The following is a 16,022-nucleotide window of genomic DNA, read 5'->3' on the forward strand; positions in this document are numbered from 1 at the left end:
TTGTAAGTATTTTATAAACAAACCTTAAGCAGTTTCCAAGATGTTTTTGATACTTTTATTTCTTTTTTTTTTTTTTGTCTTGGGGTTTGTACGCTGGGCCTGGGCACTGTCCCTCAGCTCTTCAGCTCAAGGCGAGCGCTCTACCACTTGAGCCACAGCGCCACTTCCAACTTTTTGGAATAAGAGGACTTTCCTGGGTGGCTTCAAAGCATGATCTTCAGGTCTAGCCTCCTAAGTAGCTAGTCTTACAGCTGTGAGACACCTGATGCCTGGCTGGCTGGAAATAAAGTCTTTCAGTTATTGAGGTATTTAGAGTTTAAAGTGGACATAAATATGCTACTTGCATTCTTTTGCTCAACTCTGCTATTGTGTCTGCTCTGAAGAGGGGTTACGTATGAGGGCAGCCATCTCCCTGAATCCTGCTTCACTGCTAAACTGAGGACTCAGTTTAAAAAAGTCCTTATGTTTCTTCATCTTGGCAATGTTGACTTTCACCTGAGCCCTGTGCTCCTGGAAAACAGAAATGGGAACTCTGTTCCCCTTCCCCACCCCGGCCCCATCTGTGTTTTGGGAACCCCCTATTGCAGAGAAATGCTTTTCCATATAAGACTTGGGTCAGACTACAAGATAACTCCCTAGCTTACCTAGATAAAGCCAGACCCAGACCCTCAAAATTTCTCCTTGTTCACTCATAAATGATTAATTGAATTCTGCATATCCACTGGCCAATCTGAACAAAAACTGACCTTCCCAAAGCCCTGAACTTTGACTCACTAACAGCTTGAACTGGCACACAACCTTCCATATGGTCCTCTCCTGAGAACCACAGATCTTAAGGAAAGACCTGGACAGTGTGTCCAGTTAGGCCACCCACTCCCCATTCCTGCTGCTTTTAGCCTTGTTTCTTGCTCTCTTGAAGCCCTTTTCTTGGGCTTTTGGGACTTGAAGATCTTACAGTTCTAGTATTCATCTAATTGCAGGAATCTTCTCCCCACTACAATAATCTTCCTAATGAAATCTCTCCCCTGCTTAGTTCAGATTTGTTTTATTTGACATATTTCAGGTTTTTTTAATTTATAAAATGGAATTGATAGATAAATTGACTTCTTAATTATATAACCATTTAGATACAAGAATAGCCTAAAAGAAAGGGATAGAAAGAAGAAAGAGAGAAGGGGGAGAGGAAAAAAGGAAAGGAGAAGGAAGGAAGGAAGAGAGGGAGGGAGGGAAGGGAAGGGAAGGGAAGGGAAGGGAAGGAGAATGGAAGGAAAAGAAGGAAGGAACAAAGCACAAGAGGCACAGGGCATAGGCAGGCAAGGAAGAAAGGAAAGGGAAGGAGGAAGGGTGGGAGGGAGCAAAGCACAAGAGGCATAGGGCAAAGGCATATGGTACTGCAACCTATCAGGAGTATCTGAGCTGAGGAGCTCAGCTCAGCTGTGGTGCCCTGGGCTGCAGGAGCTTGCCTTTCCAGGAACCCATCACAGGTCTTCTTGCTTACATTGTTTTCCTTTGAACTTTGTTCATTTATTTCAGAAAAAAAAGAATTATAAAGCAAACTTTGTGTAACATGAGTATCATGATTATGCAATATTAGGATAATATTTTGTGTTTTTATTTGCTTAAATTTAAGGAGGTATAGTTGTGATTAATAACTTTGGAAATATATTAGAAGACCTCTTCTGTTTTTATAAACAGTTCATTATCATTGAAAATGTTTTTCCTTAACTCTTTTCACATTTTCATAAGTTTGGCACAGACTATGAAGACTCTAAGGCTAAGAAAGAACACAGTGAAGTTTTCATTGTATAGACACTTTACTAATACTCTTATATTTGCTGTACTTGGTAAGCTATTTATTTTTCTTACTAAAATAATTATTTTAGGCTGGGAAGGTGGCTCAGTGGTAGAGTGCTTGCCTTGCATGCATGAACCCCTGGGTTCCATCCGTCAGTACCACATACACAGAAAAAAGCTGAAATGCTGTGGCTCAAGTGGTAGAGCACTAGCCTTGAGCCAAAGAAGCTTAGGGACAGTGCTCAGGCCCAGAGTTCAAGCTCCAGGACTGGCAAAAAAAAAAAAATTATTTTAGTGTCACGTGTTGTTTTAAAGGTAACTTTGTGTCTTTCAGCCTCTATAGTGTTTATGGTGTGGACAACTAAGACATTTAGAATTGCAAAATGCCAGTCCGTAAGTAAAGTTTCCTATTAAGCCCTTGTCATTTTTAGTTATACTATTTTATTTTGTGGAATTTTCTTTTTTTTTTTTTAAATTTTTTTATTGTAAAGATACTATACAGAGGGTTACAGTTACATGAGTGAGGTAATGAGTACACTTCCTCTTGAACATTGTTACCCCCTCCATTGTTTTCCCCCTACCATCCCCTCCCTCCCTTCCCTTCCCCAAGGTTCTTTTTTTTTTTTTTTTTTTGATTGTGATTAAGTGATTACTTAATTTCCGGAAATTCACAGTATTGTGGAATAATGATGCTCATTTAAAGTCACAAGTTCATTCTAACTTTCCTGGAGCAAATTGTCTATCACAGTCTGTAATATATAACGGTGTTCACATGTTATATACCATATATGTGATCAGCAGCATGGGGATATTTGGTAGTGGTTCAACCAGATGAGTGGGAGTTCTTTGTTTCTTAAGTCCTGTTAGTTTTGTCATATCACCTAACATTTTGGATTTATCATCCACTTATCAGGGAGACCATGTACTGTTTGTCTCTTCGTTCTTGGCTTACCTCGCTCAACATGATTCCTTCTAGCTCCATCCATTTCCCTGCAAATGCCATTATTTTGTCATTTCTAATGGCTGCATAATATTCCATTGTGTATAGATACCACAATTTTTGGATCCATTCATCTGTGGTGGGGCATCTAGGTTGTTTCCATATCCTAGCTATTGTGAACAGTGCTGCAATAAACATGGAGGTGCACGTGTCCTTGTATATTGGTTCCTGTTGTTCAGGGTAGATGCCTAGAAGTGGTATGACTGGGTCGTAAGGGAGGTCAATCTTTAGCTTTCTAAGGACCCTCCAGACTGCTTTCCAAAGTGGTTGTATGAGTGTACATTCCCACCAGCAGTGTAATAGCGTTCCTCGTTCTCCACATCCCCTCCAGCATTTGTCGTTGGCTGATTTGTGGATGTGGGCCATTCTGACTGGGGTAAGGTGGTATCTCAGGGTTGTCTTTATTTGCATTTCCTTCACCACCAGGGATGATGAACATTTCCTCATGTGTTTCTTTGCCATTTTTATTTCTTCATTTGAGAAGTCCCTCTTTAGTTTCCTTGCCCATTTAGTAATTGGTTTGTTAGGTTTGGGAGGGATTAGTTTCTTGAGTTCCCTGTATATACAGGATGTTAACCCCTTGTCTGATATATTGCTGGTAAATATTTTTTCCCAATTAGTTGGTTGTCTTTCTAGCTTGGTTGCGATAGCTTTATCTGTGCAGAAGCTTTTTATTTTAAGGTAGTCCCATTTGTCGAGTCTCTCTCCAATTTGTTGTGACCCTGGGACTCTGTTCAGGAAGTTCCTTCCTGTGCCTATTAGTTCAAGTGTCTCTCCTACTCTGTCCTGTTGTAGTTTCAGAGATTCAGGTTTAATGTTAAGGTCTTTAATCCATTTTGAGTTGATGTTGGTGCATGGTGATAGGCTGGGGTCCACTTTTAGTTTTCTGCATGTGGCTGCCCAGTTTTCCCAGCACCAGCGGTTGAAGAGGCTGTGTTTCTTCCATTGTATGTCTTTGGCTCCTTTGTCGAATATCAGCTGGCTGTAGGTCTGTGGATTTATTTCTGGATCTTCTATTCTGTTCCATTGGTCTTCGGGTCTGTTTTTGTGCCAGTACCATGCTGTCTTTGTTATTATAGCTCTGTAGTAGAGTTTGAAGTTCGGCATGGATAGCCCTCCCATATTGTCTTTATCCCCTAGAATTGTTTTGGCTATTCTAGGTCTTTTGTTGTTCCATATGAATTTTTGGACTGTTTTCTGTATTTCAGTGATGTACGTCATTGGGATTTTAATAGGAATTGCATTGAATTTGTATATTAGTTTTGGAAGTATTACCATCTTTACTATATTAAGTCGGCCTATCCAGGAGCATGGGAGGTCTTTCCATTTCCTAGTGTCTTCTGCAATTTCTTTCTTTAACTTTTTATAGTTCTCATTAAATAGTTCTTTTACATCTTTGGTTAGGTTAATTCCTAAATATTTTATTTTTCGGGAGGTTATTGTGAATGGGGTTGCTCCCTTTATTTCCCTCTCTTCCTGTACATTATCAGTGTATAGGAAGGCAACTGATTTTTGTGGGTTTATTTTGTATCCTGCTATTTTGCCGAAGTGATTTATGATTTCTAAGAGTTTGGGGATGGAGTTTTTGGGATCGTGGAGGTATAGTATCATGTCGTCTGCAAAAAGGGATAGTTTAACTTCTTCTTTCCCTATGCGGAGCCCTTTAATGTCTTTTTCTTGCCTTATTGCCCTGGCTAAGGGTTCTAGAACTATATTGAAGAGGAGTGGAGACAGTGGGCATCCTTGCCTTGTTCCTGATTTTAGGAGAATTGGTTGTAGCTTTTCCCCATTAAGTATAATATTGGCTATTGGTCTGTCATAAATGGCTTTTATTGTTTTTAGAAATGTTCCTTCTATTCCTATTTTCTCCAGAGCTTTTAGCATGAATGAATGTTGAATTTTGTCAAAGGCCTTTTCTGCATCTGTAGCGATAATCATGTGATTCTTGACCTTGGCTCTGTTGATATGTTGGATTACATTTATTGACTTACGTATGTTAAACCATCCCTGTGTCTCTGGGATGAAGCCTACCTGGTCATAGTGAATTATTTTTTTTATGTGTTTCTGGATTCTGTTAGCTAGAATCTTGTTAAGGATCTTTGCATCTGTGTTCATCAAGGAGATTGGCCTGTAATTCTCCTTTTTGGTTGGGTCTTTGCCTGGTTTGGGGATGAGTGTGATATTGGCTTCGTAGAATGAGTTTGGGATAGCTCCCTCCTTCTCTGTTTCTCTGAAGAGCTTGAGGAGTATGGGTATTAGTTCTTGTTTAAAGGTCTTATAGAATTCTGCTGTGAATCCATCTGGTCCTGGGCTTTTTTTTGTTGGAAGACTTTTGATAGCTTCCTGTATCTCATTATAGGATATTGGCTTATTTAATTGATTAACTTCTTCTTTGCTCAGTTTGGGCAACTTGTATTTCTCTAAAAATGCATCCATTTCTGCCCGATTTTCTTCCTTTAGAGAGTATAGCTTTTGAAAGTAGTCTGTTAGAATTGTTTGGATATCTTGGGTACGTGTTGTGATGTTTCCCGTGGCATCCCTAATCCTATTAATATGGGTTTCCTCTCTTCTTTTTTTAATTAATCTAGCCAATGGGCCATCAATTTTGTTTATTTTTTCAAAGAACCAGCTTTTTGTTTGGTTTATTTTGGTTATGGTTTTCTGATTTTCTAATTGGTTAATCTCTGCTTTTAATTTGGTTATCTGGCTTCGTCTAGTAGCTTTAGGTCCCATTTTTTCTTGTTTTTCTAGCTGTTTTAATTGCAACGTGAGATTATTTACTTGGTCTGTCTCCATTCTCTTGATGTGGGCACTGAGGGCAATAAATTTGCCCCTCAGGACTGCTTTTGCTGTGTCCCACAAGTTTCTTTGTGAGGTGTTTTCATTTTCATTGAGTTGTAGGAAATGCTTTATTTCTTCTCTGATCTCTTCTGTTATCCAGGCATTGTTAAGGAGTGTGCTGTTCAATTTCCATGTATTAGAGAAATTTCTGCGGTATGCTTTGTTATTGAGTGCTAGCTTGATTCCACTGTGGTCAGATAGGATACAGGGGATTATGTCGATCGCTTTGTATTTGCTTAAGTTCCTTGCATGAACTATGATATGGTCTATTTTGGAGAAAGTTCCGTGAGCTGCTGAGAAGAATGTGTACTGTGTTGTTTTAGGGTGAAATACTCGGTAGATGTCAGTTAATTCCGCTTGAAGTATGGCCTCTCTTAATTCGGTAGCTTCTTTGCCAATCCTCTGGTTGGTAGACCTGTCCTTTGGTGAGAGTGGTGTGTTAAAGTCTCCTAGTATTATCGTATTGGGATCTATTTTATTCTGTAAGTTTGAGAGCATTTGTTTGACATATCTGGGTGCACCAATATTTGGGGCATATAAGTTGATGATGGTTATATCCTCCTCTTGGATTGTTCCCTTTATTAATATGTAGTGTCCGTCCTTGTCTTTCTGTACTGATTTTAATGAAAAGTTTATTTTGTCAGATATCAGGATAGCTACACCTGCTTTCTTACTGGGGGCGTTTGATTGGTAGATCCTTTTCCACCCCTTCACTCTGAGTTTGTTTGTATGTTTGGCTGAGAGGTGGGTCTCCTGAAGGCAACAGATGGATGGGTCTTGTTTTCTGATCCAGTCCTCAGTTCATTTTCTTTTAATTGGCGAATTCAGCCCATTTATATTAAGAGAAAGTATAGAGAGATGCATTGTTGTCCCTGCCATTCCGTTTTCCTAAGTTTTTCTTCTTTCCTTTCCTCCTGTGCTTGCTCAGTTAGACTTTGAGTAACGCCTGTTTTGGGCAGGCCCCAGTTCCTGGCTGCTTTCTTCAGGTTGTGTCCCCCCTCTTAGAATTCTTTGTAATGCTGGCTTAATGTTTATGTATTCATTTAGTTTTTCTTTGCTATTAAAGGTTTTCAGTTCTCTGGAATTTTCTTTTTAATATGGTAATTTTAGTAGAAATTTTCCTTTTTCTTTGAATTATTTTGTATAGAATTATCAAACCTTTTGTTTCTTTTAAATGAATCTGAAAAAGGTCATACTAAATTGCCATCTCCTATCATGTCTTTTTCCTCAACTTGTTTTCTTACATTTTGAAAAAGAATTCTCCTTACATAGTTTAAGAGGAAATGGATAGGGTAATAAATAGCTCAGAGGCAAGGCCCCTGCCTAGCATCCACCAGGTCCTAGTATTTGATCTCCAGCATGCTGAACGAGAGAGGAAGAGAAGAGCTCTTCCTTCCCTTCCCACCCCACTGTAAGATTAGGTGATACTTTTCTCTCCCCTTCAAAACATTGTTTTTTCTTTCCTTGCCAGCGAGAACCAGAACCTTTGCACCTGTTAAGCATAACTCTACCCAAACAGGACTTTGCACATGCTAAGCATAACTCTACCCAAACAGGACTGACCCTTTTGTGTCTGACCTGTTTCTCTGATGATACTCATCTTTGGCAGGTGTTCCCCATAGGTTCTCTATGAGGGAGAGCAAATATTTCTTGAGCTTAGAATATGAAAACCCTCTTTTGTGGTTTACGAATTCAGATCGTCACTAATTCTACATGAGTAATCAGTATCCTGAGCTGCTCTGTGTTTAAGACAGTTGAATGAAAAAGGAGGCAGAACCTTCTGGAAATTCCTCCCCTTTTCTTGTTTGTATTCTTAACTTGAAATTCTAAGTATATGTCTTAGATTTTTTGTTTCCTAAATCATTCTGTTAACTTTTTTTCTTGTAAAGGTTATACTTTTATGTATTCAAATTAACATGCAACCGTCTGAAAACGACACTTTTAGAGTGATCTAGCTTCTAATAGGTTTCCTTAATGAATGAATGCTGACATGTTCTCTACCTGGGATGAATTGTGAAGAACATTCAAATCTGTTAGAAGAGCATTCTGGTTTGGAATCACTGTCAGAATTTCTTCTTGAAGTATGGGTGCTTTGAGACTTAACCCTAAAATGTTACGGAAGTGAATGTATACAACATTAAACAGATCTTTAAAACTTGAATAATACAGACTTGTTTATTTGGTTAAGCAATATCTTTAATGCTTGACATTATGTATTTTTTGAATGGAATTCTAGATGTCTGCCAAAAAATTAACTTTTCATGTTTAAATTATCCTTTAGGACTGGATGGAGCTCTGGGTTGATGATGCATTTTGGAGCTTCCTTTTTTCACTTATCCTTATTGTAATAATGTTTTTGTGGAGGCCATCAGCAAATAATCAAAGGTATTTAATTAACATTGGGAATTTAAGTTGGCAGGCATTTGTTGATCTTCTATAATGTCAAAAACACATTCATAAAAACTATGAGGAAGCATTTCTACTTTTAAGCAGAATATAGTCAAGTAAAGAGTAAAACCAAATGCAGCGCTGAATAAGAGATGCATAAAGCAGTACAGGGAAGGTGGAAAAGGGAAATCTTTAAGACAGGAGTAGAATAAGATTGAGCTGTGAAAGAATGCATGTTTTGGGGTTATTGAGAAAGTATAACATGGTATAGTATGCAGGCCATGAGCATCCTTTATCCAAGATGCTTGGTATAGAAATGTTTTCAACTGAGAATTGTTTAGATTTTGGAGTATTGTTTAGGCTTTGGACTTTACTGATTAAGCATCCCTAATTAAAAAATCTGAAATCCAAATGCAAGACCTTATTAAAAATATAACTAATACCAAAGAGTTTAGGAGGTAGTTGTAGAGTACAAGGCCCAGAGTTCAAGCCCCAATACCTCCAAAATAATAAAAATAAATGAAGTAGATTATTCTTATCATCATATAGAGCTACCACACAATACTTGTTTTTCCTGTTTTGCTGGTACCTGCTTTTTAAACTCAGACCCTAATGTTCACATGGCTTGCTTGTTCAGCTGGTACTCTGCCCCTCGGTGAGCTATTATACCCTGAGCCCAGCTTTTTGCCAGTTACTTTAGAGATGTTTCTCAGACTTTTCTGACTGGGATAGCTTAAACTGAGACCCTCCAGATCTCATCTTCATGAATAGTTAGGATTACAGGTATGAGCCAAGCCAGTGTTGCCCAGCATACCACATTGCTTTTAAAGGCACAGTATAATGTGAATGTAGCAACTTATAAAAGTGATCCCCAATTATTAGATGTTGTAAATGGACATCTATCTTGGCTTGTGAAGCAAAGACACCCATAAAATTAATATGTAATTGAAAAATCGTGAGCCATTGCCCCAGGAAAGCCCTGTGAGACTCTTATCTCCAATTAACCACCAGAAAACCAGAAATGGCATTGTGGCTCAAAGTGGTAAAGCACTAGGGACAGCACTCAGGCCCTGAGTTCAAGCCTCATATCTGACAAAAAGACCTTTTAAGGGCCTGGGAAGGTGGCTCAGTAGTAGAGTGCTTGCCTCGCATGCATGAGGCCCTTGGGTTAGATTCCTCAGCACCACGTAAGCAGAAAAAGCTGGAAGTGGCGCTGTGGCTCAAGTGGTAGAGCACTAGCCTTGAGCTAAAGAACTGAGAGACAGTGCCCAGGCCCAGAGTTCAGGCCCCACAACCGACCCCACCCCCCCAGAAAAAGACCTTTAATAAAGGTTATAGATTGTAATGTTTTTGAGAGGAAGGTGTGGGTATAACTTAGTGGAAGTGGCTCCATCCGTGGGTTTTATTTTCACCAATTAGATTGACACCTGTTTTATGAAGGGGAAAGCTAAAACATGGTGGGCAGGGAGGTGCACCTGTCTTGGAGAAAGAAGTACATCAGAAAGGTCCCTTGTATTTTGCAGACTTGCTTCTTAGATAGGTTTTAACTGGTTTTGCTGTATCAACAGGGTTTCAGAACTTCATAGTTTCTTCATAGTAATTCTAGCTAACTTGTGAGTAGCATATTTTTATTACTTTAATTTTTAAGAAACTTTTAAAAATGTAGATCTTTAAAATGCATATAATGAGGGCTAGGAAGGTAGCTCAGTAGTAGAGTGTTTGCCTCCCATGCATGAGGCCCTGGGTTCAATTCCTCAGCACCACAAAAACAGAAAAAAACGGAAGTGGTGCTGTGACTCAAGTGGTAGAATGCTAGCCTTGAGCTGAAGAGCTGAAGGACATCACCCAGGCTTAGCGTTCAAGCCCCATGACTGACAATAAATAAATAAACAAATAAATATATAATAACCATTTTAGATACAGAATGAAAGCTGAGGGGATTCAACCACACTAGTGAACCTACTCCTTGTTTTTGTATAGATATGCGTTCATGCCCTTAATAGATGATTCTGATGATGAAGTTGAAGAATTCATGGTAACATCTGAAAATTTAAGTGAGTGATATTTTTAAATTAAGTATTGTACATGCGGTAATTGCAAGATTGTATATCCATGATAAATGGTCATATATGTCATTTAAAGTCTTTTCAAAAATATTTAAAGGCTTTTTAACCATAGAAACATTTATACTAATAACAAGACAAGTTAATAGTTAACATTTTGAGATTATAATGTAGTTTGAGCTCTGGTTACTCATTTGCTCTTAAAGTACTAAAGCAGGTAACTGCTTTTCCACAGGATGGTGTGGGTTGTCCTAGGCTGAGAGCCTGGAAAGTATTTGTCTTCCAAGTGGTGATTGATGAGTTTCTTCTTGATCTTTGAATTGTTTTTTATACTTTCCTGGTCATTCCCAGAGCTTTTCTAATTATAGTTACATTGCTATTTTTATTTTCAGTCTTTGTTGTTATTGTTCTTGTTGCTCGTACTGGTATTTGAACTTGGGGCTTCTGCTTGCTCAGCTGGCACTTTACCACTGAGCCATGCTTTTAGCCCAGCTCTTTGCTACTTATTTCGGAGACAGTTTCCCAGACTTCTCTGCCTGACCCAGCTTGAAACTTCTATCCTCTGGATCTCAGCTTCCTGAGGTGCTAGGATTTCAGGCATGAACCATTGGTTCTTTCATTCTTTTAATTTCTACTTAACATTTTCTCATTTTAATTTTATTATAATATTCCAAGTAAGGCAACATAAGTATGTAACTTTTATTTTGAGGGTATTTTTTTCTGTTACGTTTTGCCTTCCTTTTAATCTGGCTTCTCTTTGTTAGCTATATTACTTTTCATTTGTTTTGTACTGTCACTTATCTAAAATACCATGAACTTATGTTTAGGCCTACCCAGGCAGCAAAAATGGTTATGTAGTTAGTATGTCTCTCTACTTTGTTTTCAACTTTTTTCATCTTAGTCTTATCTGCAATTAATTTTTTATGTTTTTCTGACCTTATTAAAAGAAATCTGAAAAGTTTATTCATGATTAAGATATTAATCATGTATTCTATGAAAGTTCTGGCCTCCAGTAATAATGATAATTAGGTGAATTGTATTGGACAGACTTTTTCTGTATTGGTAGCTAGTCTCAACAAGATACTGAAAAAAAACCACCATTTGAAGCATATAAAATTAGTGACCTATATATTCACCTTAAGAATGAAAAAGTGAGATTAGAGTTTTTAAATGAAAGAAATGATGGAGTTAAATGCTGCAACAAAAAATACAAGAATAGAGGGGCTGGGAAGGTAGCTCAGTGGTAGAGTGCTTGCCTTGCATGCTTGAGGCCCTGGGTTTGATTCCTCAGCCCCACATAAGCAAAATAGAAAAAAGCCGGAAGTGGCACTGTGGCTCAAGTGGTAGAGTGCTAGCCTTGAGCTGAAGAGCTGAGGGACAGCGCTCAGGCCCAGAGTTCAGGCCCCACGACCAACCAAAAAAAAAAAAAAAATACAAGAATAGAGAAAATGAATAGAGTCAAAAGCAGTTTCTTTAAAGGATTAGTAAGAATGCATTTGCTACTAGGGAGCCTAAGTGAGAAATAAAAACAATACAAGTACCAAAAGACAGATTTCTAATGTTGGAAATAATAGGACATTACTACAATATAAAGGGGCATGTAAAGTAATACCATGAACAACTTGTTTAATAAGTTGCAATTGGATGAAGTAGACACTGGGAGGCATACTACCCAACCCGTTCATAAGGCCAGTACCACTTAGATGCCAAAATTTCATAAAGACATTACAAGAAAAATATTATAGACTGATGTCATTCATGAATGGAATCATAGAAATCATTCTAATATATTAGAAAATAAGACTTAGCAAAATATGGAAAGACTATCATCATCAAGAGGAATTTATCCCAAGGCTGCAAACCTGTTATAACTGTTTGAGAATCAAACTCAGTATAAGTCAGCATATTCAAAAAGAAGAATGACCAGTAGATGTATATAGAAAACAACTCAGCAAACCATAGAATGCTATGAAAAAACTTCCCAGCTGGAACTATCCTTATTAATGAACTAGTTACTGCTTTTTTTTTAAACCAAGATTATACTTGCATGTGACTATCGTTAATAATTTATTGTTCAAAATAGAGGATTTTGAATGTTCCTGACACAAGGAAGTAATAGCATGTTATGTAACATGATTTGATCGTAATTTCATTAAATGCATGTATTGAAAAGTGTACTTTACCCCATAAATATGTACAATATATTATGTATCAAGTTTCTTAAAAACCTATTTACTTTTTCCACCTCTTGTCTGAATTTGGGGGGGGGGGTCCGGTTGTGGGGCCTGAACTCTGGGCCTGAGCGCTGTCCCTCAGCTGTTCAGTTCAATGCTAGCGCTTTACCACTTGAGCCACAGCGCCACTTCGGCTTTTTTCTTTTTGCTTATGTGGTGCTGAGGAATCAAATCCAGGGCCTCATGCATTGCAAGGCAAGTGCTCTACCACTGAGCCACCTTCCCAGCCCCAAAAGAACTTTTTCTTTTTTGGGGGGGGGCGGTCCGGTTGTGGGGCCTGAACTCTGGCCCTGGGCGCTGTCCCTCAGCTCTTCAGCTCAAAGCTAGCGCTCTACCACTATGAGCCACAGCGCCACTTCTGGCTTTTTTCTTTTTGCTTTATGTGGTGCTGAGGAATCGAACCCAGGGCCTCATGCATGCAAGGCAAGCACTCTACCACTGAGTCACCTTCCCAGCCCCCAAAAGAACTTTTTCTTAATGGGTTATAAAATGTGACGGTAGAACCATACCATTGTGTAACTTTATACTGTTTCTCATTATAGCTGAAGGAATAAAATTAAGAGCCTCAAAAACTGTTTCCAATGGAACAGCTAAGCCTACTTCTGAAAACTTTGTGAGTACTGTGTTTTCTAATACAATTTTAGTCTTTATACCTCAGAGATCTGCCAGTGTCCTATTTATCAGTTGTCATAAGAATATTAAGTATTGTTTTGTTTTATATTGCTTGGTATAAAAATACTGTTGCCACATTACAATACTAGCTTAACTTCTTAGTGTGATAAAGTGGTTTTTTAAAGCCTTTTTTTTTTTTTTTTCCTTGTCAGTCATGGGGCTTGAACTCTGCTGTCTCTTAATTCTTCAGCTCAAGGCTAGCACTCTACCACTTGAGATACAGTGCTACTTCTGCTTTTGGGAGGTTAATTGGAGATAGGAGTCACATAGGGACTTTTCTGCCTGGACTGGCTTCAAACTATGATCCTCAGATCTCAGTCACCTGACTAGTAAGGATTACAGGCATAAGCCACTGGCACCAGCTTGTAGTTCTGTAAAATATGTTCTTTGACTTGTTTTATGATAACTAAAGTTTTTAAAAATATTATTATGGTTTTAGTTACCTGGTGGCAAAGCCATAGGTAACCTGTATTTCTGTAATCTGGACATATGGAATCCCAAGCTGTTGAATGAAGCACTAGTGCAAAATTCCATAAAATTCTTACAAATGTATAAACGATTACCTTCCTGTGCAGAAAATGTCTATGACATAAATGAATTTCATTGTTTAGAGTTGGGTCCTCTCTCTAAGGTAACTTAAAGTTCAGTATTTGTAAACATTTCATGGGAATGATTTTTATTTAAAAAAAATCCTAAGTAGGAAGATCTGAGTCTGAGGCTAGCCCTGGACCAAAAAAAAGCAGCAAAGTAATGCCTGATGCTAAAAGAGATGGTAAGCCCTGACTTCAAACACCAAGACTGAAAAAAATAAACTTGAACAAACTAGTAGTAGTGTGAAGAAAAAAAAATTAATACAAGACAATATCTTGCTATTTCTTCTATTTCTTGTCTTTATATATTTATTACAGTTTCTCAGGACACAAAACAAATTAACAAACTAAAATAAAACCTCTATGCATTTAGGTGAAGCCAAACAATACAGAAATCTGAAATCAGTTTCTGGTTTGTCAATAATTGGGCATAATTTCTGTATGGTATATGTTCCAATTTTTTTAGGATATGTTTATCAACTAAAAGATGTCATATGCATTTGAGTTTAAATACTTAGATTTCACATTGCCATTAGGAAATTGCACATTTAGATGATATTAACTACATGCTAAATATGAATATATTTCTACAGGATGAAGATCTGAAATGGGTGGAAGAAAATATTCCCTCTTCATTCACAGATGTGTAAATATCCTCTTTTAAAGTATAAACTTAAGGCTGTGGTTTAAAGGGATAGTCCTTTGTCTTGTGGTTTTTCAAAGCTCACTTCTCCATATGGTTTTTTTTTTTTTTTGAAGTTTATTATACTGTTTTACTTATTTTTTATTTTTCTATAACACAAAGTTTAAAAGTAAATTTTAACATAAGATTGATACATTCAATATTCTCAGAGAAGAATCAAAATAAAAACTACAAAGCATAGATTATAAATAGATTAGAGTGTATATAAGGGACAGAGTCTTAGACACAATTATTGAGTGTTGACTGTTTCTCATATTTGAGGCTTCTCAGTAGGCATGTTTTTTTAATTTTAATTTTTTTATTGTAAAGATACTATACAGAGGGTTACAGTTACATGAGTGAGGTAATAAGTACACTTCCTCTTGAACATTGTTTCCATATGGTTTTATATGTTCTCCCCACCCATGAACAGCTGATGTACGTCTTACCAATCTACCAAAGCCTTTACAGAAAGCAGAGTCCTGGCTGAGGCTCTTTCCCCTGTATCATTATACAGCAATGATCTTAATACTCAGATCTCTGTCAAACGCCAGCCTTTTCTCCCCTACAGTTTTCAAGATCCTTTTGCTGTTGTTTTAATTTTCTATTATGGAAAAGTTCGAACATTTACAACTTTAAAAAAATGAACAACATATAAACACCGTATCTTACATTGTACGGTAGCTTTTAAAGGCATGTCAGCATAGGAAATAGAGTTCACTGGAATCTTCTCTGTGAATTTGGAACTTCAAGGTCCTCCTTATCTGTGTCCTGTTCCATGCAAATTCCAGACAGATGTTTCACAGTGAAGGCAAAAAGAGCCAACTATGGTAACTTTGCATACATCAGTCCTTACTTTCCACTAGTTTGGCTTCTGTTTAGACAGTTCTGTCTAGTATGTTTAGTATGATAATCCTTTTGCTTGCGAAGTTTCCTTTGTATTTCTTCTAGTACAAGTGTGCCTGAAATGAGTCTGACAATCTATGGTTAAAAAAGTTTCGCTTGAGTTGTTTTTGTTTTGTTTGTTTTTTGGTTAGTCATGGGGCTTGAACTCTGGGCCTGGGCACTGTCTCTGAGATCTTCAGCTAAAGGCTAGCACTTTACCACTTAAGCTGCAGCGCCACTTCTGGTTTTATGGTGGTTAATTAGAGATAAGAGTCTGCCCAGACTGGCTATGAACTGCAGTCCTCAGATCTCAGCCTCCTAAGTAGCTAGGATTATAGCCATAAGCCACCAGTGCCTGGCTTGTTTGAGTTTTTGAAAGTTGTTTTTGGTGGGGTGTAAAATTTGTGGTAGATAGTTGTTGTTTTTTTTTTCAACATATCAAAGAATGTCATTTGACTAGCTCCTGTTTGTTGGAGTTTGAGAAAAAGTCTTCTTTGTCATCCTATATATTATATGGGTTTTATTTTATGTGGTGAATTTGTTTTCATTTCATTTTTTTATCATTTTATCTTTTCAATTTTATGATGATTTTGGATAGGATGCACAAACATTCTTATTTCTCTTTCCATATACCTAGAAGTGGAATTGCTACATTGTGTAATTTTTAACCTTCTAGGGGATTGTTAAGGATTTCCAAGTAACTGCTTTATATTCCTGTCAGTAAGATATGAGAGTTCCAGCTTCTCCATGTCTCTGCCAGCGCTTGTTATTGACTCCCTTTTTATGTTACCTCTGTCAATGGCTATGAAGCATTCACTCATTGTGGTTTTGATGAGCTAATCATTGAACTAAGTGGTTGAGTGACTGGTATTA

At 37.7% G+C, this 16,022-nt stretch overlaps 1 protein-coding gene across 3 annotated transcripts in view; it reads left to right on the top strand.

Annotated features, from left to right (window-relative positions):
- Tmem87b (transmembrane protein 87B) overlaps positions 1-16,022 on the top strand; it is a 65,420-nt gene that overhangs the window by 41,364 nt on the left and 8,034 nt on the right. For 2 of the 3 annotated variants that reach the window (XM_070013278.1, XM_070013279.1), the window contains exons 12-17: positions 1,735-1,844; positions 2,129-2,187; positions 7,917-8,020; positions 10,004-10,077; positions 12,863-12,933; positions 14,176-14,228. In XM_070013278.1, coding sequence (XP_069869379.1) covers positions 1,735-1,844; positions 2,129-2,187; positions 7,917-8,020; positions 10,004-10,077; positions 12,863-12,933; positions 14,176-14,228 — 471 coding nt within the window. The remainder of the gene's footprint in view (positions 1-1,734; positions 1,845-2,128; positions 2,188-7,916; positions 8,021-10,003; positions 10,078-12,862; positions 12,934-14,175; positions 14,229-16,022) is intronic. The other variant, XM_070013280.1, reaches the window with a different exon arrangement.

The sequence above is a fragment of the Dipodomys merriami genome, unplaced genomic scaffold, assembly GCF_024711535.1.
Source record: "Dipodomys merriami isolate MVZ:Mamm:240054 unplaced genomic scaffold, mDipMer1.0.p SCAF_90, whole genome shotgun sequence".
NCBI lineage: Eukaryota > Metazoa > Chordata > Mammalia > Rodentia > Heteromyidae > Dipodomys > Dipodomys merriami.